At 35.2% G+C, this 26207-nt stretch overlaps 2 protein-coding genes across 2 annotated transcripts; one reads left to right on the forward strand and one right to left on the reverse strand.

The window, feature by feature from the left end:
* The first annotated feature begins 15044 nt into the window (after window positions 1-15044).
* On the forward strand, window positions 15045-19071 carry LOC136231259 (phenylalanine--tRNA ligase, chloroplastic/mitochondrial). Its single transcript, XM_066020585.1, has 10 exons — window positions 15045-15345; window positions 15851-16041; window positions 16149-16355; window positions 16454-16571; window positions 16952-17028; window positions 17755-17934; window positions 18094-18138; window positions 18273-18377; window positions 18653-18766; window positions 18843-19071. Exons 1-10 carry the CDS (start codon window positions 15123-15125, stop codon window positions 18891-18893), a joined length of 1311 nt encoding a protein of 436 aa, XP_065876657.1. The 5' UTR covers window positions 15045-15122; the 3' UTR covers window positions 18894-19071.
* A 3408-nt stretch (window positions 19072-22479) lies between these two features.
* On the reverse strand, window positions 22480-25203 carry LOC136228623 (tRNase Z TRZ2, chloroplastic). The gene is made up of 8 exons (XM_066017060.1): window positions 24750-25203; window positions 24253-24415; window positions 24088-24158; window positions 23701-23796; window positions 23508-23621; window positions 23181-23249; window positions 22991-23065; window positions 22480-22782 (listed from the first exon to the last, which is right to left on the reverse strand). The coding sequence occupies exons 1-8, from the start codon at window positions 25158-25160 to the stop codon at window positions 22693-22695; spliced, it is 1089 nt and encodes a 362-aa protein (XP_065873132.1). The 5' UTR covers window positions 25161-25203; the 3' UTR covers window positions 22480-22692.
* Window positions 25204-26207: the final 1004 nt, after the last annotated feature.

The following is a 26207-nucleotide window of genomic DNA, read 5'->3' on the forward strand; positions in this document are numbered from 1 at the left end:
CCACCTCTTTCCCCTTTGCAACCTCTTGCCCCTTTTCCCCCTCTTTCCCTTTTTCCTTCTCTTGCCCCTTTTCCTCCTCTTGGCCCTTTTCCAAATCGGTAAACACTTGGTCATAATTACACGGCAGACCATCCACATGGTTTACTAGATGTTCATACCATGAGCTTTCTTTCTCCATGTCTTCAGTTGTAAGTTGCGTGGCATTTGGTTTTATACCCGACTAAAAATACAAAAGTACAAATAAACAAGTCAGTTAGATGTATAGCACAATAGTGACATATATAGGCACAATGATTGGTCAACTTACTTCAAAAATGGCTAGAACTTTGGGCAATTTAGCGATACCGGTCTTTTTCCATCGTAGCCATCGTGGGATGCGAGTGCCTTTCTTCTCATACCATGCGTGGGTGGCATCCCATACTTCCAATAACCAAGCCTGCAACAAAGTTCCAATTCATTATTTATGCCTATTACCAACATGGCAAATGAAACTGCATCCTGATCAGATTCATCATTCCAAGCAGTTTGCAGCATAATTGTTTCCACGTCTTTAAAGGTTGGTGTAGGGATGCCTGGGAAAAACTTATTCCTAAATCTATATGGCTTATTTATCGCACTAAACCTTTCGGTAAATGCTTCCATATCTCCAAACTGTAACCCACTTAGGAGTCCAAACTCCCAATCCCCAAATCTTAACTCAACACCTCTAACTTTGAAGCAAAGCTCCCTGGATTTGAGGTCTTCACGTATGATCTCCCTTGTTAAAAGGGTATGACAGAAGACTCCTGCAAATACTGTATTGGTCATATCCAAATATTGCCTGAAGCAACTCTTCCTAAATAGATTTACTTGGTTTGGTGTTAAAAACTCCTTTATATATTTTGCTGCTTCTAGGTTACACCTAACTGTGATGACGCTTTCCGTTCCAAATGCTTTTTTGTATTTATATTCAGATTTCTTCTTGGCTTTCTTCTTCGAAGGAGAGCCATGCTCATCTCTCTTCCTCTTGTCTACACGATCATGCTGAAAAATATTGTAGACATATCATCAGGGAACATACAATTAAGCTAATTATAACGTTGAGCTAGAATGAGCTAGCGTATGCTAAAATAAGAGAGTTATCGACAATTAGCTCGTCGATATGAATGTTCTATCGGCAATAGATCGTCGATATGAATGTTCTATCGGCAATAGATCGTCGATATGAATGTTCTATCGGCAATATATCGTCGATATGGATGTTCTATCGGCCATTCGTCTGTCTATATCTATGTACTACCTACAATTAGGTTGCCGATGAACATACACATCAACGAATTTCAACCAAACTGAATGACTTCCTAACACCAGACGAACCTAGATAAACCCTAACACCAGAAGAAGCAAACAAAACAAAACGAAACGAAATATTCCTTCTCAAACACAACAAATGTACATACAATACAAGAGAAAAACGCAAATGTAAAGTCAAGTTATTTACCCTCTTTTTTGTCCTTCCTTCTGAATTCGATTCGTTGTCTAAGCTTCGTGTTCTCGCCATGTCCACTCGAAGTAACAGAGATTCGCCGGATGAAATGTACAGAATCGGGCAATGAATCGCCGGAAAGTTAGAGAGATGAACAGCGGGGTGTTAGGTTAGAGGGATGGATGTTCGAATGTTAAAGAGCGGGAGCGGAGTGTTAGAGAGGAGGGCAAGGTTGGAATTTTGTTAATGAAATGTGTTAGTTTTGGTGAGTTTCTCAAAATGAGTTAGAAAAGAAAACTAGCCCCTTAAAAGGTGCTAGTTTTATAATTGTCCCTTTCATTTATTGTTTTAACCGTCATTTAAGTCCCACATTATGCTTTTAAATAAATTTATTGACAAACTGAAACAACTTATATATTTTGAGTGATGGTTTGTAACTTATTTTTTAAAAGGTTTAACATAGTAAATATTAATGTGATAGATCTAATTGTTATTATGTTAACGAGTTTTTTTATTAATTGTGATAGTATAAGTAAATATTTATATATTTATTTATCTATTTATCTATTTATATAAATGAAAGTTTAAACTTTTGTTTGGGAGTTGAAATGTTAATGGAGGTGGAAGTTAGAGGATGTAATAGAAAGGGGAAAAATTAATGGAAATGAAGTTTAAAATTTAACTTTGTTTATGAGTTGATAGAATATAAATAAGAGTTAAAAAGTTAGTTTACATTAAAAAGTTTCAATTACTCCAATTAACCCTCATTTTGGAGGTTAAGATACAGAGTTGATGGGAGTTAAATGTTAACTCCTGTTAACCTTCCTTTCCTCCCAATACAAAGAGGAAGAATTATTAAACTAGTACATTTTAAGGGGTTAGTTTACATTTCTAGCTCCTTTTAAATAAATGACCAAAACTAACATATTTCAACGGATTCTTCCACATTTTCCCTCGTCATTTACACTCCGCTCTAACACTCTGTTCTCTAACATATTTCATTGCGCGAATCTGACAATTCATTCGACGATTTCCTCCGATGAATGCAAAGCTCAGACAACAAAGCTCGGACAACGCAAAGCTCAGACATGGCGAGAACGTGAAGCTCAGACAACAAATCGGATTCAGAACGAAGGACGAAAAAGATGGTAAATAACTTGATTTTACTTATGGGTTATTGTATTGTATGTACATTTGTTGGGTTCTTGTATTGTATGTACATTTCCTGGGTTTGAGAAGGAATCTTTCATTTTGCTTACTTCTTCTAGTGTTAGGGTTCATCTGGGTTTGCAGTTGCTGATATCAATGTGATATCGACAAACCCTCATTTCCTTGTTTTTTATCTTCTATATTCGTGCATATATTTGTCGATATCAATCGATATCCTATCTGCAATTGGTAAGTGTTTGGTCAATATGTGTCGATTTCTATGTGATATCGACAACCTAATTGTCGATATCTCTCTTATTTTAGCCTATGTTAGCTCATTTTAGCTTAACTTCTTTATTAGCTTACTTGTATGTTAGCTTATGATATATCTACAATAAATTTCAGCATGATCATGGACAAAAGAGGAAGGGAGATGAGCATGTCTCTTCTTCCAAGAAATCCAAGGAGGGTTTAGAATATAAATATAAAAAAGCATTTGGAACGGAAAGCGTCATCACAGTTAGGTGTAACTTAGATGCAACAAAAAATATAATGAACAATTTAACACCAAACCAAAGAAAGCTATTTAAGCAGAGTTGCTTCGGGCAGTATTGTGAGATGGAACTTACACAATTTGTAGGAGTCCTCTATCATACCCTTTTGACAAGAGAGATCAAATGTGAAGACCTCAACCCCAGGGAGCTTTGCTTCAAAGTTAGAGGTGTTGAGTTGAGATGTGAAGATTGGGAATTTGGACACCTATGTGGGTTACGGTTTGGAGATCTGGAAGCATTTAGGGCAAAGTTTAGTGCGCTAAAGAAGCCGGATAGATTTAGAAAGAAGTTTTTTTCACACTACCCTACACCAACTATCAGAGACGTGGACACAATTATGAAGCAAACTAAATGCGATAAGGAAGATGATCAGGATGCAGTTTCATTTGCCATGTTGTACTTTGTACTTGGCAGTGTGTTGGATAACACTGCCATGAAACAAGCTCTTGGAACTTGGAGAATTTCCAACACTATTTAACGAGTTCCCGTGGGGTGTTGTGGCCTGGGATAAGACCTACAGGTCCCTTGTTAATGGTATGCTTGGTGGCAAAGACCAATTGGATCAATTATGTGCTTATAGGGATGGAAAAAGGAAAGCTCGTGTCTCATATAACCTATATGGTTTTGCACACGTATTTCAGGTATGATGCGTATATTCTATATACTAGAAATGTTAATAATAGACATAAATAATGAATTGGAACTTTGTTGCAGGCTTGGTTGTTTGAAGTATGGGATGCCACTCACGAATGCTTTATGAAGTCATCCAATTGCATCCCACGATGGCTTCGATGGAAAAAGACCAGTACCCCTACATTGGCCAGAGTTAAAGCCATGTTTGACGTAAGTTGACTAAACATTATACCGATATCAACAATATTATGTCGATATCAACAATATTATGCCGATATCGACAATATTATGCCGATATCGACATTATTATACCGATATCGACAATATTATACCGATATCGACAATATTATGCCATACATCTGATCGACTCGTTTAATTATACATGTGTATTTTAGTCGGGTAAAGCCCCAAATGCTACCAAACTTGTAGTTGAAGATAGGGAGAAAGAAAGCTCCTGGTACCAACAGCTTATAGACCATGTCGAGGGTCGACCGTCCAATTATGACCATTTATTTGCTGATTTGGAAGAAGGGGAAGAGGAGGAAGGGGAGAAAAAGGAGGGAAAGGAGGCAGCGGTTAGAGATGAAGGAGGAGGGGAGGATGAAGATGATGACAGTGAATCTGAAACTGATAATGAAGAAAAAGGAGATGATGATACTGACACTAATAATGATGAAAATGCCTTCATTATCTCTCTTAGAGTACCCAGAAGAAGAAACAATCTGATTTAGAACGACTGATGAGGAGGTTGTTTGGTGAGCAAGAGAAGAAAATAAATGAACAGTTTGCTGCCTTTGGAAAAAGATTGTCCGTAGTAGAGCGTGATGTGCAGAAACTGAAGGCACAACGGGGAGTAGATGATGTGGAGACCATGGTAGGAGTAGTTGATGTGGTTCATGGGATGGATGAGGAGGTGGTGGATAGGGAGGAGAATGAGAGGGAGAGGGAGGAGAAAGAGAAGGAGGAGAAGGAGAGGGAGGAGAGGGAGAAGAAAGATAAGGAGGATATGGAGAGGGAGAGGGAGTAGAAAAAGAAGGAGGAGAGGGAGAAGAAATATAAGGAGGAGAAAGAGAGGGAGAGGGAGGAGAAAGAGAATGAGGAGAATGAGAGGAAGGAGAATGAGATGGAAATGGAGAGGGAGAGGGAGAAGGAGCAGAAGGAGAAATTGAAGGAGGAGAAATTAAGGGAGATGGAGAGGCAGATTGGGACTACACCTACTGTTATTGAGATTGATGTAAGTTTGTTTTTATGTTTTAAGTTTCTGATGTGTCGATATCCCAGGGATATCGACACATTATCATTTGTGATGTGTCGATATCACCATGATATCGACACATAATCGATTGTGATGTGCCGATATCCCTAGGATATCGACACAATATCGATTGTGATGTGTCGATTTCCCTATGATATCGACACACTATTGTTTGTGATGTGTCGATATCATTTGTATATCGACAACTCAAAATGTTGATATCGACATTATCTCCCTCTACTAATATGTGTTTCTACTTGGTTTGCTGTTTTAACAGAATGAGAGCCATGATGCTGATATAGACTATGGACAGGTTAATATTATGGTCAATCAGGCCATCCAATCATCTTTACATATGCATCAAGACAAAGGAGAAATAGAAGATTTGACTCTTGAGGAGAAAAAGGAGGAGGAAGGGAATGGTAAAAGAGAAGGCAGGGGAAGAGGAGGTAGGGAAGGAAGAGGGATAGAGAAATCAGGTGAAGATTAGGAATGGAAGGGTAAAAGAGGAGGTAGGGATGGAAAAAGGAAAGGGGGAGTTGAAGGGAAAGGAAGACCCAAACGAGAAAGAAAAGTTGGGAAAGTCTGCAAGTCACCATGGACTGATCCTCGGAACGATTTTCATTTTATTGATGATGATGATCAGTATCCAATTCCACAATCGGATGGGCGCAATCGTATAAGAGGACACCTCCTACATGACTACGATGAATGGAAGAAGAATAACCCCATGATGAGATAAGAATGGTAGGTGGATGTGACTGGGGACAAACTGTAGAGTGTTTTGCAAATGCAGAGATAACTGGAAAGTACATAGACAGCCAAGTAAGATACTACTCACTTTGTCTGTTTTGGGGTATATAATCGTTTGTGATGTGTCAATATCCATATGATATCGACACATTGTCGTTTGTGATGTGTCGATATCCCCATGATATCGACACATTGTCGATAGTGTTTTGTCGATATCCTATTGATATCGACAATTCAAAAGGTCATCAATTGGTCCTTACTAATATGTGTTTCTACTTATTTTGTCTTTGTTGTAGCTCGTAAATGCATTTTTTTGGTTATTGAACCACACATATACTGAACAGAGGGCGGATTGGACTGACATCGACACAAATTTCTTTGGATTCATGGAAATGGCAAATTTGATCGAGAATTACGACACACCCAGAGAATGGGAACACGCTTGGATGTTTATACAGCGAATCAATGGAGACAAACGATTTGAGAATCACCCATGGTATGAGGTAAAACACGTGCTAATACCTATCAACTATAAGTCAGAACACTGGATGCTCGGGGTGTTCTATATGGAAGAGATGAGGTTGGAGTTGTATGATAGTCTGGAGTCAAATGCCTATAACGAATCAATAGACAAATGGCTGCAACCCCGGTTTCATATAATGACGAGAGCAATGGAAAAGGCCGATTATTGGAAGAACAGTGGGTGTCCTGATAATGGGATTCAACATATAAAATGGGCAATGGCTCGTGGGTGCCCACAACAGCTTAGGAAATCCAATGATTGTGGCATCTTCTGTTGTATTTTTGCACAACATTATGTTGAAAAAGTTCCATCGAGTACTGACTATGGCTTCTCCGGGTGTGATGGGTGTTACTATAGGTTGCGTGTGTGCTTGGAAATCTTCAACCAATGCTTGTTCGATAATAACGATCAAGTTGTCGGGCCTAATTTGTTTGGATGTGTTTTGGGGCAGCCTTAAATCTTGTAAATGTATGTTGGATATTTGTAAATTGTAAATATTTGTAAATGTTCGTAAATGTTTGTATATATCGGCAAAAATCGACAATACCTGTGATATCGACAATTGCATTATGTAAATATGGAAGGATATCGACAAATATACTTGTGATATGTAAATATGGAAGGATATCGACAAATATACATGTGATATCGACAATTGTATTATGTAAATATGGAAGGATATCGACAAATATACATGTGATATCGACAATTGTATTATGTAAATATGAAAGGATATCGACAACAATTGTCGATATACATGCGATATCGGCACGTATCGACAAATTAGTACATCATATATGTAAAATAACATAAAATGCATAAAATTCCAGATTCCAAAGTCTTCTTACACATTAGTACAACACATATATAAAAAACATAAAATACATAAACTCCCAATTCCAAAATCTTATTACACATTAGTACAACACATATAAAAAACACAAAATACCATTATTTTCTAGCTGAGGTCTTAGAGCAGCTTGCAGAACTTGAGATTGTAGGTGGAAGCCGTGAAGGAATTCGTAACATACTAGTACAATTCGCTTGATTATGACCAGTATTCTCGCACCTGGTACATCTTGTTTGAATTACCTCCTCGCCCCTCAATGGTATTCGGTTTTGACTTCTCGGACGACCCACTCTTGGTGCAACCTTTTTAGGAGGGAGCACCTTCATAAGAGTCTCATAAACTTTCCATTCAGACTGGTGGCCAAGTGGATGTATGGACTCAACGTATGACAATCGTACAGTCTCATTTTTGTAGTAACGATGTACCCACGCATATGGATTATCTAATCGATGCATTGATGCAATTTTACATACGTGTTTGCATGGAAACTGTGACAAGTGCCATTTCCTACACGTGCATGTTCCCGTACATAAATTCACAATTCCGCCCTTTCCTCGATCGCCGATTTGAAAATTTTGATTATCGATGGGGTTATATGAACAACGAATTGATTTATTGACATGATTTTGCATCTTCCTGCTATAAAAATCGGACAAATATGTCTCCCGTTCTCCTGAAAACACATATTTCTTATGTTAGCCGTATATAATAACTAGATCAACTCTTAGTACCTTATAATAGAAATAAGTACCAATATCAAACCTGCTTTTGTGCGTCTCTCATGAAACCATGATTGGAAGATTGTCCTTATATACTCAACCATCAATGTGATCGGTAAACGTCTACCTTCCCCCATTCTAGCGTTGAATGATTCTGATATGTTTGTCGTCATAATGTTATTCCGACGAGCGCAAAAGTACGCACGTGTCCATTTCTCTCGTCGAGCTTCCTCTAGGTAGTCCCCTGCCCCCGGGTATAGTGTACGAAGTCTGGCGAATCTTTCCTCAAAATCAGAGATCCGATAGGCTTTTGCATCTCGCCAATACGCTATGTCTAACTTTTTGTCGCCTCAGAATTTAGCCTTCACATTCTGTTTTAAATGCTGAGCACAACTTCCATGTACCACATTTGGATACACGAAATTGACTGCATAATCAATGCTCTTATTCCTGCCTGATATTATGGCTAGATCTTCAACATCACCAATACATTCTTTCAACTTGGTGAAGAAATAAGTCCATGATTCATTACATTTATTCGGACCAATTTCGAATGCAAGTGGATACATTTGATTATTACCATCTTTGCCAACTGCAACGTACAGTACTCCGTCATATTTAACTTTTAAGCGTGTTCCATCTACACATATAACAGGGCGAATATGTGCTAGAAAACCATGTGCTAGAAAACCCCAGATTGAAGCACCAATAGCCATGAAGAAGAATTTAAAATGATCTTCATCATCAGTTTCAATATGTGTCACCGTACCTGGATTAACAAACTTCAATGTCTCACAATAGTCAGGTAACAACATATATGATTCTTCAGGTGAACCACTAGCATTATCTACAGCCCATCATCTTGCTCTCCAAGCTTGCATATAGGATAGGTTGATTGAAAAATCTTTTTCAATCTTCCAAATAATGTGACTTGGACGGTACACTCGATTTTCCATATCTAACTTATCTCTAAGTATGATACATGTGACTCGTTTCACTGTTTGCCTATGATGCGGCAATAATTGTCCACCCCTATCGCAAGTGTGACTGTCCATACTGTCAATTCTTTGTAGCATGAACATATCCGAACCTAGTATGACTCCACATCTAGCCCGCCACTTGCATGTGTCAAAATGTTTGCATCGAACCTCAAACAATGACTTGTTTGATCTGTGCGCCTTCCATTCGAACATATTATCAATTGCATATCTCCCAAGTGCATCTTGCAGTTCTCGTTTGCTTTTGAAAATATCGTGCGCCTTCAAACCACCCTCCCCTGAAGATCTTGTAATATTCATCAGAATAGTCGGTTCCTCTGGTACCTGTGGAACATACTGAAATGGATCCGTTATACTTCTCCTTCTGGCTTCCTCATCAATCTCATTCAAACTTGGTTGAACATTATCAATCGATGGGTCTAAAACGGATTTACCGCAATCACGATCATCTTATAAATGATCGTCATTATCATATCCATGATCATCATTATCATATCCATGATCATTACCATCATTATCATAACCATGATCATTATTATCATAGTCATGATCATCCCCATTCCCTACATTCTCATACCCAAACATTTGATCCTCAATAATATCGTCTAGCCCAAGAGGAGATTGGGTATATGGATTCATGACATGTTTTTCAAGAGGCCCACGAGTCTCAAGTTCTATGTTGGGAACACAAGAACTTAATCTGGATGGTTTACTTGGCCCAACATGCTCCTTGTTGCGCGGTTGCGGTACTTCCGCAAGACTTGTTCGATGTACTTCTGCAACACTTGTTCACCGTACTTCCGCAACACTTGTTCGCAGTGTCATAGATATAATGGCATCACATCGGGTTTATTCCATCGACAAAACTCTACGAATCGAGCAATATCATTGTCCTCCACTATGGCTACTAATCTTCCAAAAAGTTTATTTGGATCGTATGTTGTGTGCATTGCCATATGTATGTCATGTGAGGTTGCATCAACGTTCAATGAAGCATAAATTCTCTCTCTTAAAGTTTGATAATCAGTTAGCGTTGAAAAATGGAGCACCTTCGATTGACCACCAACGTATATCATTATGTCCATAGGCTCCTCTTTTTTCCATTCTCCATCCCAAGAAAGCATACACAAACAAGTATTCGGGGTGGACTTATTTCTGCGTTTTCATAAACAATGAATTAATTATATATTATTTGTAACTTAAAGAAAGCTATCGAAACATATCAATGGATATAGACATTTGGAAGTATAACTTCGGTCGATATATGTCGATATTGTATTTGATATTGACAAATATCGACTAATATCGACATTGAAGACTATATCCTCGATCGATACATGTCGATATTGTACTCGAAATCGACAAATATCGACATATATCGACATTGAAGACTATAACCTCGGTCGATATATGTCGATATCAAATACAATATTGACATATAACTTCGGTCGATATATGTCGATATCAAATGCAATATCGACATATATCGACCAATGTCGCTACGATGCAATCTTGTCATATCTGTCGATATTGATCAGAAATCGACAGATATCGACAGAAGAGCAAGAGACGTTTTTAAGTGCAGTTATTTAATGATCACTTTGAATAGAAGTTCAACAGTCTTTTTCGAATATCAATCTATCATTAAAGCTGAGTGTTGGCTGTTGAGATTCCCCATGAACATTTTGGTGTTTTCTCCTATAAATATATGATTTTTCTGTTCATAATTCTTCATTCTAGTAACTTTTATTTTACCCTCTAGAGTTTAAGATGGAGAGAGGATCATCTTCTGCATCTCAAGCGCCACCTTCTTCACCACCTCCACCACATGTTGATCTTCCTGAGTTTGAAAAACTCATTTCTGAATTCCATGGTTTTTTCCGTGATGGTGACACGGAAGAAATCATTAGATTCATGAGAGACATGGCAAAAACCATGTATTTTGTCTGTGAATGAAAAGAGAAGACTGAAGAAAGAGGTGAAGGATCTCAAAAGGTAGTTGGAGAAAGCCAAAAAGGACTTTGCTGATGCACTTTTAAGTCCTTATTATTTCTAGGTTTTTTTTAGTTTATGTATTTTCGTTTTTTCTATTTATGTATTTTTTTTGTATTGTTTTTTTATTAATATAAAAAATATAGTTATCAATTTGAATCTTATAGTTTAGAACCAAGATATATTATTAGGAACACAAAATATGGTTTAGAACACAACATATATTATTTGGAACTTCGGTCGATATATGTCGATATTGTATTTGTTATCGACAATTATTGGCATTGAAGACTATAACTTCGTTTGATATATGTCGATATTGTATTTGATATCGACAAATATCGACATATATCGACATTGAAGACTATAACCTCGATTGATATATGTCGATATCAAATACAATATCGACATATAACTTCTATCGATATATGTCGATATCAAATACAATATCGACATATATCGACCAATATCGATACAATGCAATATCATCATATCTGTCGATATTGATCAGAAATCGACAGATATCGACACTGTCGGAGAAAAATTTGAAACTGATGTTCCAACCAAAATGCATTTTCAGATAATAATGTCACTGTTTTTGGGGTTCGCACGACCAGGAAAAACATGAAAAAGGAAGAGAAACAATATACATTGGGTTGTAGAGAAACAAAATGCTAGATCTTAACGATGAATGGACTAAACTTTAAATATTTTCAATGGAACTAAAAACCAATGAAAAACTTACATGATTGTATAAAATCTTATTGTATGAATCGTGGGTTGGATTGATTGTTATAGTATTCGTAGTCGTTCTGTAGATTATTTTGTTCTTTAGAGAGAGAGAGTGCGAGAAAGAGAAATAGTGGGAAAGACACAAAGTTATGTTTAGGAGGAAGACGAGGGCAAATTTGGAAGTTCTCTGTTGAAATATGTTAGTTTTGGTCATTTATTTAAAGGCCTAATACACAAATAACCCCTTGAACTTGTCCAAATGTTGCAACTGCCCCCTCCAACTTTCAATTGTAACAACTTACCCCTCAAACTTGTCCAATTGTAACAACTTACCCCTTAAACTTGTGCAATTGCAAAACACAACCCTAAATTGCTGACATGGACTGCAATTGAAGAAACACGTGAAATACAAAATCTGCAACGCTCGTGGAGTATGATAATCAGATCTTTGGCGTGATACGAATCCGTGAAAACTTTTTTACGGTTGCTTCAATTACGGGATAAAAAAATTTCCAATTTGGGGTTATGTTTTACAATTGGACAAGTTTAAGGGGTAAGTTGTTACAATTGAAAGTTGAGGGGGACAGTTGCAATATTTGGACAAGTTTAGGGGGTTATTTGTGTATTACGCCTTATTTAAAAGGAGCTACAAATGTAAACTAACCCCTTAAAATGTGCTAGTTTAGTAATTCTCTCATACAAAGCTCCAAAAAAGTTAATTTAAAAGTTTGCATTTCATTATATCAATTAACCTCTTCATAAACAAGGACTGAAGAAATTTTAGGTGGTATCTAAAATAAGTATCAACTATCTAAATGGCTTCAATCTCTCTCCCTCTAAAGGAAATAAGAACGTGTTAAGGAATACTTGAGTGGAGGCAGAATCAGAGACATCAAGATGATAAAAAAAGAACATGAATTCCATACCTTCGTCTGAGATCTTCAATTACTTTCAATCTCTATCAACATCTCTAGCAGTTAGTATTACGCTACAACTACATAATTTTTTCTACTTGTTGAGAGTTTTTGGTGTTTTTCTTCTTTTTGAGAGTTTTAGACTTCTTGTATTGATCTCCTTACCGGAATCCTGAAATTTCACTTTGTCTACTCTATCTTCGGCGACCTGAGTGTATCTTCGGCAGTTTCATCTTACTCCAGCGAATGGACGATTTCTAAGCGGTTTGCTTGGAAGAGTTTTGTTCTTCAATTAATTCACTTATATGGAATTAATCTTAACGAATTAATTCACGTTAATTAAGTATTGGTTGCGTTTTTAGTGGAGTGACAATTTTTCTTCAATTAATTCAAGAATTAATTCACTTATAAGAAATTAATCTTACCGAATTAATTCACGTTAATTAAGTCTTGGTTGCGTCTTTAGTAGAGTCTTGACTTGAAATATATTTCTTCATGGTTTCATTCCGTTTCTAGTTGACCAATTAAGTCCTGGCCGGTTCAACTTCTTGTGACTGAGGCTGTTGAATTATTTCGGTCGTTTTTTCCTTGCCTTTAATTCCGGAAGTAAAGTTAGTCGGCATACTCTAGTTTTATCTCATTTATTATTCCCCGATGGCAACTTGTTATTCTGTGGAGCGCAAGTTTATGAAGCTTGGGTTTTAAAGGAGCTCTTGGGGAAGTATGAGGCAGACTCGCGTCAAGCTATTAATTTTCAAAAATCGAGCATCTTTTTTAGCCAAAATTTTTAAGAAAGGGAGCATCAGTCTATTTGAGATATTCTTGGTATTCACAATATTTTAGATGTTAGTCGGTATTTGGGTCTTCCTATTATGGTAGGGTGGAATAAGAAAGCTATTTTTAGGTGTCTTAGAAACTAACTGTGGTATAAGTTTTTTGGATGGCACAGTAAGCTCCTATCGCAAGTTGGGAATGAGATTTTTTGAAGTTAGTTACTCAAGCTATTCCCACTTTTTGTATGTGCACTTTTATATTACCGGTATCATTTTGCGATGAGCTCTAAAAGATGATGAATTTTTTTTGTTAAGAATAATACATAAAATTTTCATCTGAACAAAAATCCATTAACATAATTGATTAAGAACTATGTCATCTGTAACACACTACAACGACAGAAATCAATATGCAAACTGCCATCACTGTTACTAAGACGCCAATTTTCCATAGTTTTTTGACATTTTTGTTTTAGTAGGCCATCATTCAAGGGTCATATAGGTGACAGAAATAATAAATATAACATCATCGGAATACACGTAAGATAACAGTGTACCAATAGGCTGATGTCATGTGAGGTTGATTCAAATGACAGAACGCAACCGTTATCTGAAGTGACATTAGATGGCATCGAGTCCCATGACAGTTTTATATTCTTCGGGATGACAATTTTGAACCATCATTTAAAGAGGTTCTCTGCGTAGTGGCAATTTTGCATGATTGAATGTATTATCTATTATGCAATATTACATGATGTATTATCTATTTATGTTAAATATAAAATAAAATAAATATATTTTTTTAAGAAAATAAAATAAATATTTAATGGTTAAAAAAATATTTAGTTTATACAATTAAAAAGATTTAAATTTTATTAATTAAAACTAAAATAAATATGAGTGCAGATCTAATTAACTATAAAATTTATCTATTTATTGTTTTTAAACATAATTTTATAATTTGTGTATCGTACGACTAGTTTATTTAACGTTTAAACAAATGAATTGTGTTTGGAATTATCCTAAATAAATATATATGGAGATTCTTTATTTGGGAAAATAGAAATAAGGGATAAGGTGTAAAAATAGCTCTAACATTTATAGTTATGAGTAATTTTATTTCTAATGTCTAAAATGATGTAATTTTACTCTTAACGTTGACATCGAAGAGTAATTTTACTACTAACATTGGCATCGAAGAGCAATTTTTACCACTAACGTTGACAAGTTGGGTCAATTTCAGATATTTTGTTCCTTATTTTACACCAATTGTATATCAGTTCGTTTTAAAAATTTCATATTTTCTGTAATTTAATAATAGAATTGTAGGTTAATATTTATTAATTCGATGAGATATTTTGAATTTTTTTTTGTCTTACTCTTAAAATAGGCAGTATATTTTTTTTTAATTTTTTTTTATGTTTAATCATATGTTTATGATCTGTCACTAATTAGTGCTAAAATGACTTATATGTGAAGTGTAGATGACAAAATTTATAAAGACAGTTTGATGAATTATTTCTAAAATTGATCCAACTTGATAACGTCAAGGGTAAAATTGTTCTTGACGGCCAACGTTAGAGGTAAAATTATACTATTTTAAACGTTAAGGATAAAATTACTCCTAAACGGGAGGGATATTTTTGCAACTTATCCCTAAAAATAAAGAGGAGTTAGTGGATTAGAGGAGAATTACTAAATAACCAAAACCCTAAACATAATCTTGTTCCCTTTGTCTGATTGCTTGGGCCATAGATCGTTCAGCTTATATTTTTATGGTTTAAGCTCCTCCATCTCTGACTTTCTACGCTCATGGCAATGGCTGCGACTTTTGCACATTTTACCACTCTCTTTTCCGCCAGAACTTCATCGTTGTTTCTCCATAGTAGAAGAAGAAATGCCTTTAATCACTTCACTTTCTGCCTCCCTTTTTCTTCCTCTTCCTCTTCCTCTTTAGCTGCTACTCATAAAATGAAGTGGAGACAACCTGTGGTTTCTGAGCTCCAACTTTCTGGAGTCAAAATTGCTAAAGATGGTATTAATTTTACCCATTCTCTTACTTTCTCTATTCCTTTCACTACTTGGATTTATTTTTTATTATGTAATCACGAATTCTGCAGCTAGTTGTTTACTAGTATAATATTGCAATTCCAATGTCGTTATTTGAGTGGCTGCTGCTCTCTAGCTTTATCATTTTGTGTTTTCTCTGTATTTCCCTTTGTTTGTAAATGTGTTACAGTAATAATCATATGGTGGAATTCCATTTTTATCACCTATATCAATTTTTATTTTCAAGAATCAATTTGTGTAAATGGGTTATGGTTTTTTTTTACCAAAATGTTATGGTTTTGATGCACTGACCATTTTATCTCTTCTACTTTTTGGTGTTTGTAGCAAGTATTCTTCTTAATTGAGTTATTGCCTATGGCGTGACATATCCATGTTTTTAGGTGATTCAAAGATATATGATAAGAATACCTATTTGATGGTATCAAGTTATTCTCATGATAAAATTATGTTTTTGATGCTGGTGTTTGTAGATGTTGTTAGGGATGATCCTACAAACAATGTGACCGATGCAATCTTTTCGAAACTTGGAATGCAACTTCATTTGCGGAATCAGCACCCCCTTGGAATTCTGAAGAATGCAGTATATGAGTATTTTGATACCACTTACTCGGGCAAGTATGAGAAGTTTGATGATCTCAGCCCACTTGTTTCTCTGAAACAGGTAAACTGGACAATTAGCATTGTGCTGTCTTTCTACGTGCTTATTTAATGATTTATGTTCTTGTAGTACTGCAGTGATTTAAATTATGAGAACACATGTACTTGCAGAATTTTGACGATGTCTTGATTCCTGCTGACCATGTTAGTAGGAGCTATAATGATACATACTATGTTGACTCTCAAACTGTCTTAAGGTGCCATACAAGTGCGCATCAGGCAGAATTCTTGAGGGCAGGTCACACTCATTTTCTAGTAACTGGAGATGTCTACCGCAGAGATTCTATTGATTCAACTCATTATCCTGTTTTCCATCAGGTTGGTTGTATATGATTGTTCATATTTTGGTATTATTATGAACTATTTTTTGAAATCTGGTCCTTTTCCTTTAACAAATTTATTTTTTTACCATCCAGATGGAGGGCTTTCGAGTTATATTTCCAGATGAATGGGAGGCGTCAGGTTTGGATGCCACATCATATGCTGCTCAGGATTTAAAGACATGTCTTGAGGGTTTAGCAAGGCACTTATTTGGTAATCATTAATATTTTTTGAGCAAATTCAAGTGCATAGATAATGCTACCAATTACTATGATGGTAATGGGATTCAGGAATTATTTTTCCTTATTATATACGATGGGATTGTGTCTGTCAAGGAAAATGCTTCACTGCAGGCTGTCCTGTCATTTCTCCAGTCTTGTATCAGTTAGTAATGGGGTCATAGGTTGGCATTGCATAGATGCAGGGTAAGGATGCTTAATTCATAAATTAACCTTGGATTTCAATTTTCTGGTGCAGCCAGCCACCTATTTCTATAAATTTCCGTTGTTGTTTTTTTTGCTCAAGACTACGATGCGTTCTGGCATTGGAAAGATGAATTATTTTAACCTTGAGCAATTTTGTAAAAATGTCAGGTGATGTGCAGATGCGCTGGCTTGATACACATTATCCTTTCACCAACCCTTCATTTGAACTAGAGATATATTATAAGGTATTTTGTGTGTCTTGATGATTCCATATAAAGGAATGACATGCAGTTGCTCTTTTGTATTAATTTGATTTAGTTGACTTCGTCACCCGCTGCTTAATTATTGGTACGAATAACACGAAGAAATATGACCACTCCATGTCTTAAAATTCAGTTCAAGGACTGCTCAAAGTGATCACTGTGAACTTGGGGCCTAAATTAAGTTTAACATGAGAAAAGTAGATAGTAATTTTACAGGATTGAAAGTGAAATGAAATGGGACTTTTGTTGATATGGACAGTATTTGGACAGCATAACCCATAAAAGTTTGTGTAGCACAGAAATATCCTTTCAGAGAAAAAACTGATGTTAATGTTGAAAATATTAGGATTGATTTTATTATGTGCCATAGCCAATAACAATAGGATAGATTGGTTGTGTGTGTTTATGTTAATTTTGCTTGCTATATGTAGGTGTCAGTTTGCTTTGTTTTAACTAAAGCTGCTTTTGTATTCTTATCCAGAGAAGTTATCCTTGAGCTGTCAACTGTCAGTAACTGTAATACAAACTAGAATTATGCATTGTTGTAAAGAAAAGTCTATTAGATCAAAGGGCTCTCTCTAAATGAACCTTTAAGTGAACCAGAAAATCATACCCTTCTCATAACTAGATCCTAAGCCTATACCAACTTTCTTCGTCAAAAAATTTGGACTGCATCTGACTCACTAATTGTCGACCAATGGTTTTCAGGACGACTGGTTGGAAGTCTTAGGTTCTGGTGTGACTGCGCAAGAAATGTTAAAGAAAAATGGCAGACCTAATAACGTTGCTTGGGCTTTTGGACTTGGATTGGAGCGTCTTTCTATGGTTTTATTTGACATACCTGATATTCGGCTTTTCTGGTCAAGTGACGAACGTTTCACTTCCCAGGTCAGTCCTGAATTATAACACTGTGATCTGATTTTCTTTTCCTCCATTGTCTCTATACCAGTCAGTTCATTTCAAGTTTGACCATCTTTAATCATAGTCAGTTGTATATTAAAGAACTAAGATGCATGAGTGACACATTTTTTCACTTTTTTTATGCAGTTTTCTAGTGGCCAGTTGGGGGTCAAATTCAAGCCGTTCTCAAAGGTTTGCTAATGTTTTTCCAATGTCAATATGCATTTCTTTTCTTTTTCTTTTTCACATCCTTCCCTCTTTCACTTAGAAAGATTGGGTGAGCAGTGAACAACATTTTGGACACTTACGCCTAGACATTTTTGCAGTATCCTCCATGTTATAAAGACATGAGCTTTTGGATCAATGAATCCTTCACTGAAAACAATTTATGTGAAATTATAAGAGGAATTGCTGGGGATCTTGTTGAGGAGGTATGCATAGAGATGCTTGCTTTTATCTTAATTTCTTTTTATATAGGCTTAAATACGTCAGGCCGCCCTGAACTCCCTTAAACTTACTTAAAATGGTCTATTGTCCCTGAACTTGCTTAAAGTGATACTGCTTCAACTTGCCAAAATCTCCTCATATTCTGCCACATATCACTTAGAGGTTAATTATGTCATGTAAGCAAGTTAAGGAGGAAATATTGATGAGTAGTATTTGAACCCTGAGTCTTATATTGTGGAATTGGTTATTTGTGGGTCAGGTGAAATTGATAGATAATTTTACCAACAAGGAAGGAAAGGCGAGCCATTGTTATAGGATTACTTACCGATCAATGGAACGTTCACTCACAGACGAGGAAATTAATAAATTACAGGTAATTTATTTAATTAATTCTCATTAGTACGATAATCCAAACATGTTAATAACTTGAAAAATTGGAATGAATGCAGTTGAATGTGAGGGAACAAGTGGAGAGCAAGCTAAAGGTCGTATTAAGATGAGACACTCTTTTGCTGCATCACAAAACATGTTGTTAATATCATTGGTTGTTTTCTTTTCTTTTTTGAATGGAAACAAATTTCAATAAAAAATGAGCATCTATTACAGGATTGTAACATTTCAGATTGATTAATGTAATGTATATTTATGATTTTTCAATAATTGTGCATTGTTTTCTGATCTAAAGGTCTGGATATGTATACTGCTCTTATGCATCATAAACTCTATTTTCTTCCGATTAAATTCTATTTTTCATCTTCTCAAGTTCTATAGTTTTGTAATTTATTATTGTCCAGTGCTGGTTCAGTTAATAATAATTTTCTTTAGTTATTTGCATTTAAAAATACAAAAATTAGATTTTTTTTTGGGTATAATAAAAAAAAATTAGATGCATTGTATTTTTGTGTTCTTAGTTCTTAATGCATTAAATTTATGCATTTCAGTTGCTTAAGTGAAATGGTAGAAGTTATGCTTACTTTGTTTTTGACAAAGTAAGCGTTACTTTGTGTGTTTTCACCATTGAATAAATTTTACACTTCATTATCCAGTGGTGAAAACACATGAAGTAATGTTTAATTTATTAAGCACCGAAATGATATATATATATATATATATATATATATATATATATATATATATATATATATATATATATATAATTAATCAAATGCTCCATGTATCATGTCACTTGTTAATCTTCACTATAAAAAAGTTGTGTAACAATTGAAAAATATATTAAATACAAGTAATTATATAATCTAAAATACCTACTATCTGTGATGAATAGCCTTTTCATTTTAATGAAGTATAGCCAAAGTTTTCCAAAATAATTTATGATTAAACATGTTAAAAAATAATTATTTGCATTTTAATATTGGATATGGTAGAATGTGCAATCCAAGTTAATCTCCTCCATACGAAATGAAATAATATACTCATAATGGCAAAACTGTAGCAGGAATATGATTTTATACAATACTGGGCACAGTTCGGTCCAAGTCGGGGATTCATGAATCTCCAGTATTGGATTGAAATTCGGAGATTAATAAAAAGAAATCTTCAGGATTGGATTGAAAGAATAAATCTCCAGAATTGAATTGCCCTAAAATTTCAGTCCAGTCCAGTTCGGGGATTCGGAGATTCGGTTCCGGTCCAATCCAATATATTTTTTCGGAGATTCGGATAAATATCTAATAGTTTAGGTCCTAAAAAATGAATTAAAAATTTAATTTACAAGATAATAAAATATAAAATTTTATTATCTTACATAACTTGAAATAAATTATATTTTTTTAGAAAGTAAACAACATTCATTAAAAGTTACAGTAGACAACAAGGCTAAAAAAACCCACAAAATCAAAGTATTAAAAGTTACGGTAAACAACAAGGCTAAAAAAACCCACAAAATCAAAGTTACAAAATAACAAATCCATAAAAACAAACAACCTTTAATTCAAAAAAGACAACACTTCATTAGCAAGATCTCTCTAATCATCATCCCAATTTGTTCTTAACACAACAAATTCCTTGTTTTCCAAAGCAAAGGCAGTAAAAGCCAAACATCAACCTAAACATATAAAATTTACCATATTAGTGAATCAACAAATGTTAAATTAATTAGCTTTCATTTCAATAAAATTGATCAATATACTAGCAAAAAGTAAAAGGAAAAAAATATGTTTACCAAAGTGCATTTGATTCGGTTAAAAAAACCTTAGATATCCAATTGAAATATGGATAAAAGAGATGATGTAATTTCAGGATCAGAACTAATTTCTACAAATTAAATAACATTTATATAGTTAGTATTCATAAACATTTAATTAAAATAAAACTATGAAATATAATTGCAAAGTAAATATTACCTTCTTTAATAGCTTCAAGATCTTCAACCTCTTCTTCATGCTTGAAAGCTTGAGTTGAAGTTTTCAACCAATCTTGACAACAAATCAAAACTGCAGCTGTAGCAGGAGTTAAAGAACTCCTAAATTGATCCAAAGTTCTACCACTTGTGCTAAACGTAGATTCAGAAGCCACAGTTGAGCATTGAATTGCAAAAACATCTTTTACAACTTTGGATAAAGCAGGATATCGTATAGCATTAACCTTCCACCACTATATAATAATGTTATACCTTATTAATAAATTATACATTTATATTATTGTAATTAGTTTACCAAACCTTACAAAATATATAATTATATATTATATAATATTTCTCTTTATATAAAGTTAATGTATGAAAAATAAATTTATTATTGCTAAACTTTCGGTTATTTCAGTTCGGTCCAATCCAATCCAATCCAATCCGGTTATCAGTGCGGTCCTGGATAAATTTCGGTCCAGTTCTTTGACGAAAAGTCAACGGTCCAATTCAGTTCGGTTCTTCAAAAAAAGTCAACGGTCCGGTCCAGTTTCAGAGTTTTTTCCTCGGATATTCGGTCCGGTCCAGTATCTCCAGGATCCGCGTCCAGCCCTACAATACACCATGGCATGAATACACAAGTAAATCTAATTTTTAATTCACCTGTATTTCAAAAGCTTTTAACTATGGAAAAAAGAAAGGCAATGATGCCAATGAAATGGGTATTTCAGTAGTCTTCAGCCAATCTAGAGTTGGTAGTCATTTTTATTTTGAGATACAACATAATAAAGTTAAAACAGTGTTGCCTGCATTCTAATGATTAAGTTAGAGGAAGAATAGTATTTAATTAGAGAGAAAAAGCATGAGACTCTCTAGATGTGTGTTTCCTTTAACAATAGGTTCCCCCTAGTGGGTTCTTCTGAGTGTCTAAATGAAAACAGCAGATTGAAGGCGTCATATCTGTCCCTTGTAAAAGGTAGAGCTAGGTCTCTGCATTAATCCACGTACTAGTGGGTGTTATCGGATGCTTCCCTCTTTCCCGATCTTATACCAAGCCCTCTTTATAATTATGCTCGGAATGCTATCAAAATTTTTGGTTTTTAATGGCAATATCGAATGATCTTTTTGTTGCTTCTTGGACTCGGTAGGTGGGGGCACATGAACCATCACTACAGTTTTCTTAATGCAATGATGGGGTTTTATTTTCCAAGACTGTGTGACGTTCTAGAATTAGAGAGGCGGTTCTTTCAAATGATGAACACATGGCACGTTGAGCATCGTGAAACAATTATGACCATTTAAAAAGTCACGTGCATTTTATATGTTGTATAGTTCTACCATAGTAAGATGAAATAACATCGCTTCTACATGAAAAGTTCGATGGTGGACCGAGTGCAATGAACTCAACCAATGAAAAATAAAACGTATACCACTTCATTGCAAAATAATTAGTGTACAAAATAAAGTTACACAATTATCATTTTTCATTTTTCATTGGTAAGATATTTTAGACTGGGAAGTATTAAATTTCTGGCAGCACAAACAGCAGATCAGTTATGAATGCTCCAAAATGTGGTATAGCATTCTTTTTTTTTTTCTAGTCACAATGGTTCTTCACTGTGCTTTCTGCAGATGTATTTAGTAAAGTGTGATAAAAACACTTATATGCTATTTTATTCTTTTCTTTAAAAGGATTTTAAATTAGGTTTTAATTTGGTTTTCCCATTATGCAAAATTTGTTTTTGTGTGAAAAGGATAGAGAGCTACATTCCTATGGTTTTAGATCACTGCTCTTCTATGAAGCATTCTTATGTTGTTTACCTAACTCCAAAATCAGATTGCTGTAAGATCAATATTTTTACATACAAATTACAGAGACTGACTACAATTTTTTTCTACAATTACCATACAGACGGACAATATGAACCTTGAGTTATTTAAGAGTGCGTTGATTTGAAACCTTCGGTTAAAGGAACTACTTTGGCAGATACCTTTGATTGCAACTTCAATGTAGCTTCACGAATTTCCTGCAATTAATATACAACTTTTATTTGTCACAAGAATTAGGATTAAATTCCACATGATGAACTATCCAACTAATTGCAAGATATCAAATGAAAGACCAACATTATTTATTATTGCTAGGATTTTTTAATCCCTTAAAGCATAACATGCAAATTATCCCTGTGTATCTACTACTATGTCTCTTACAAGTTAATTCAATCCAATACTTACCTCTATAGAGTAGCGAGAGGAGAAATGAGTCAACAAAACTGTTTTGTTCCGGATCCATTCAGCGTTTTCAATAATCTGCAGAGGTGATAAAACCTTATTTCAGATTGGAATACACGTTCACCAAAAATGTTGTATGTATCAAAACAGCTAATATATTGTAAAATGAGAGGGAGAACTGCTAATCTTATACCTCAAACAAATGAGTATGACCATGTTTTCTTGAATGTTCAATGCTAAAACCTTCATCTAGGAAAGTCGCCTGTTAAAAACAGTTCAGCATAAGATTTCAACACAGACTCTATGTAAGATACAGAAAAGTTAATATGTAGTTGGAAGTCATTTTAGCATGAGAAAGGCAAAGCACAACTTTTCTAGTTAGGCTGATATTTGAAACATTATATTAGAAAACAATATTCAAATACGAAATCAGCTAGACTGAGGAATTTTCCCTATAGAAAGCCATCACAAGAATTTAAACCTAATAGGGCATCTTGTATAGTGAGGGATCTCTCTATACCTCAGTAATAAGAACCTTTGCTCTCAAAGCATCTGCATTACGTGGATCAAGCATGTATTCTGCTGTGGTATCTCCAGTAAAAGCCACCTCTGGGGACAATATTGTATCTGTAATCTAAAAAGGAAAATGGAAGTTGAATGAATATTTACCACCCGAGAACATAAATCAAAACCATCTTACAGAAGCCGCATACCTCAACACCAGACTTCTTCAGTTTCTCAATCTGCTTTCCTTTGAGATGAACATACTGTTTCTTCAACTTTTTTCTGATAGAATAGATGACATAACCCTGGATGAAACAAATCAAACTTAATCCTTATAACCTAAGCAGTGTAAGAATATTATATGCATTGAATTTTCGATATTGTAATTGACATAATACATGTCGCAGTTCTTGGTCCCTAAACATAAAACAAATTATTCAAAGCCCCTTGTTTGTTAGAGCATAATATTCCTTTCTGAAAGATGAAGAATTTTTTTGAGATATCTATAATGGTCCAATCCCTTCCAAGTCACATTTCCCCCTTTTGTTAACCATTACACTTTCTGAAGAAACTAAAGCAATCTAATTGAACCACACCTGGCTATGTATAACATGCTGAGTTCTAAATGGTCTGACCACAACATCATTCCGCAATTCGTAAGTTTCACCTGAAATTAAGCTTGTGAAGTCTTTTGCAGCATAAACACAAACAGATATCATAGAAACACAAACTTAGGACAGCCAAAATGATGGGTGACATACCCACATCCAATGCAACTAACTCAAGATTCAATTCTACTTGCCCCATGGCTCTGTGAATATCAAGCAACTTCTCAACATCCTCCTTGATACAAGGAGGCACAAACACTGTTGGAGGCTTTAAGTTGTACAAACCACGACTAGCCACATACATCGGCAGTCCACCCTGGAAACATAGAAAAAAAAACACTCAAATGCTATACAAAACTAAATAGCTTTAACAATGGGTAAATAATTTAAAGCTCTTAGAAGTTTAACCAAATAAACTAGCAGTCAATATCCTGTGATTTGGTTCCAATTCGCCTGTATAATTAAGCAAATGCATGACTTTTCAGAAGAAAGGGTGTTTATCATAACAAGATAATAAACATAGGCAAATACAAAATCAAATAATATAAAAAATAAATAAAAACACTAAGCCTCAAAAAGCTAATGGCTTTAAGAATAGTTGACATTCAAGATGAGATAGGAAGATGAAATTTAAGTGAAAAAAAACTCACAATGTGATCGAGATGGGCATGAGTTATGAAGAGAAAATTCTGCTGAATAGCCCTAGGAGGACATCTACCGATATCAAAAGCACATTTGAATTCAGGGATAATTAAACAAGTCTCCTGGCCACCAATGGAAAGACCCTCAATAGAATAACCTTCCAAATCGACTCCTTTACGGATGACCTCAGCGCGGGCCTTTCTGTATTCTTCTTGCTCCTCAATTACGCGGCCAATTGAAGATAAATAGCGGGAGGAATTCAAAGGAGCAGAATTGATGGAATTTGTGATATGGAATTGGCGAGTTGGTTTGTGTTTATGGGAAATGGGAAGTTTGAATGGGGAAATTGATGGGATTTTGGAGGGCGCAAGGGGTACAGATATTTGCATTTTGGGGGTTGAGTTGATAGAAGATTGCATTCACACAAAAGAGTCAAGAAATCGGTGGAGGGTTTTAGAGAGGTTTTTTTTTTATGTTTGTTACAAATTTGAATTACTTAGTAACAGCACTATTTTTTTTTTTTTTTGTGGATTTCTTTTTCTTTTTCTTTTATGAAAATAGCTTTAGATTAAACGGGAATATTGTTCGGCTCACTACGGACTATATTCCAAATAGGAACAGGACAATCCTTAATAAAAACTATTGACGAAGACACCGGGCTTGCCCAAGATGCCATGGAATGAGCTACCTATTTCCTCTCGTGAACAAATAAAAAGAAGCAAGAGCGAGAGATAGTGTTCCAAGCAATCACATCTTTATACATAAATAACAAGATGGACCTTGGAAAGCCCGAGAATGGAGAGCATCCACAACAGTCTTTGAGTCGAATTCTACAATAACATCATTAAAGCTACAGTCGCGAGCCAAGAGTATGCCTTCCAGAATTGCTTGGAGTGGCCTACTCAACCGACGAGTAGGCAGCAATGTGTAACCCCGCTGATGCCATAATTTGTCCTGCAGAGTCTTGAGCAATCAGCCCTACCCCCCACACAAGGCCATTTTCCTAAATTTGGCATCGCAATTGATTTTTACCACGCCGTTTGGGGGAGGACACCATACTTCTGTAGGCCAAGGGATGTTGTTCGAGAAACAGAGGAAATTACCTATGGCAATGCCATGTAGTAATCTCGTGAAGAAATGATCGCACTTGTCGCGGAAAAACCGAAGAAACCAGCCACTCCGCATCATGGACCAACATGTTGCACCTATACTATATCTTCCATAGCGCCATAGTCCAGAGTTGCAAATCATCAGTCGATAATGCAGCAAAGCAAGCCGCCATCCACGACTGTATGTCCAACGCCAGTATCTTGTAAGTACAAAAATTCTAATACTTGTCGGAAACTAAACAAAGTTATACTTTTTTACGTTAAAAAAGAAATTTATATTTTTATTAACAGGGAGGGTAAAGAGGGCTTTTAACAAAACGGGAGAAACTTAAAAAAATAGCAAAAATAAATAAATTA

This window comes from Euphorbia lathyris, chromosome 5 (assembly GCF_963576675.1).
Source record: "Euphorbia lathyris chromosome 5, ddEupLath1.1, whole genome shotgun sequence".
NCBI lineage: Eukaryota > Viridiplantae > Streptophyta > Magnoliopsida > Malpighiales > Euphorbiaceae > Euphorbia > Euphorbia lathyris.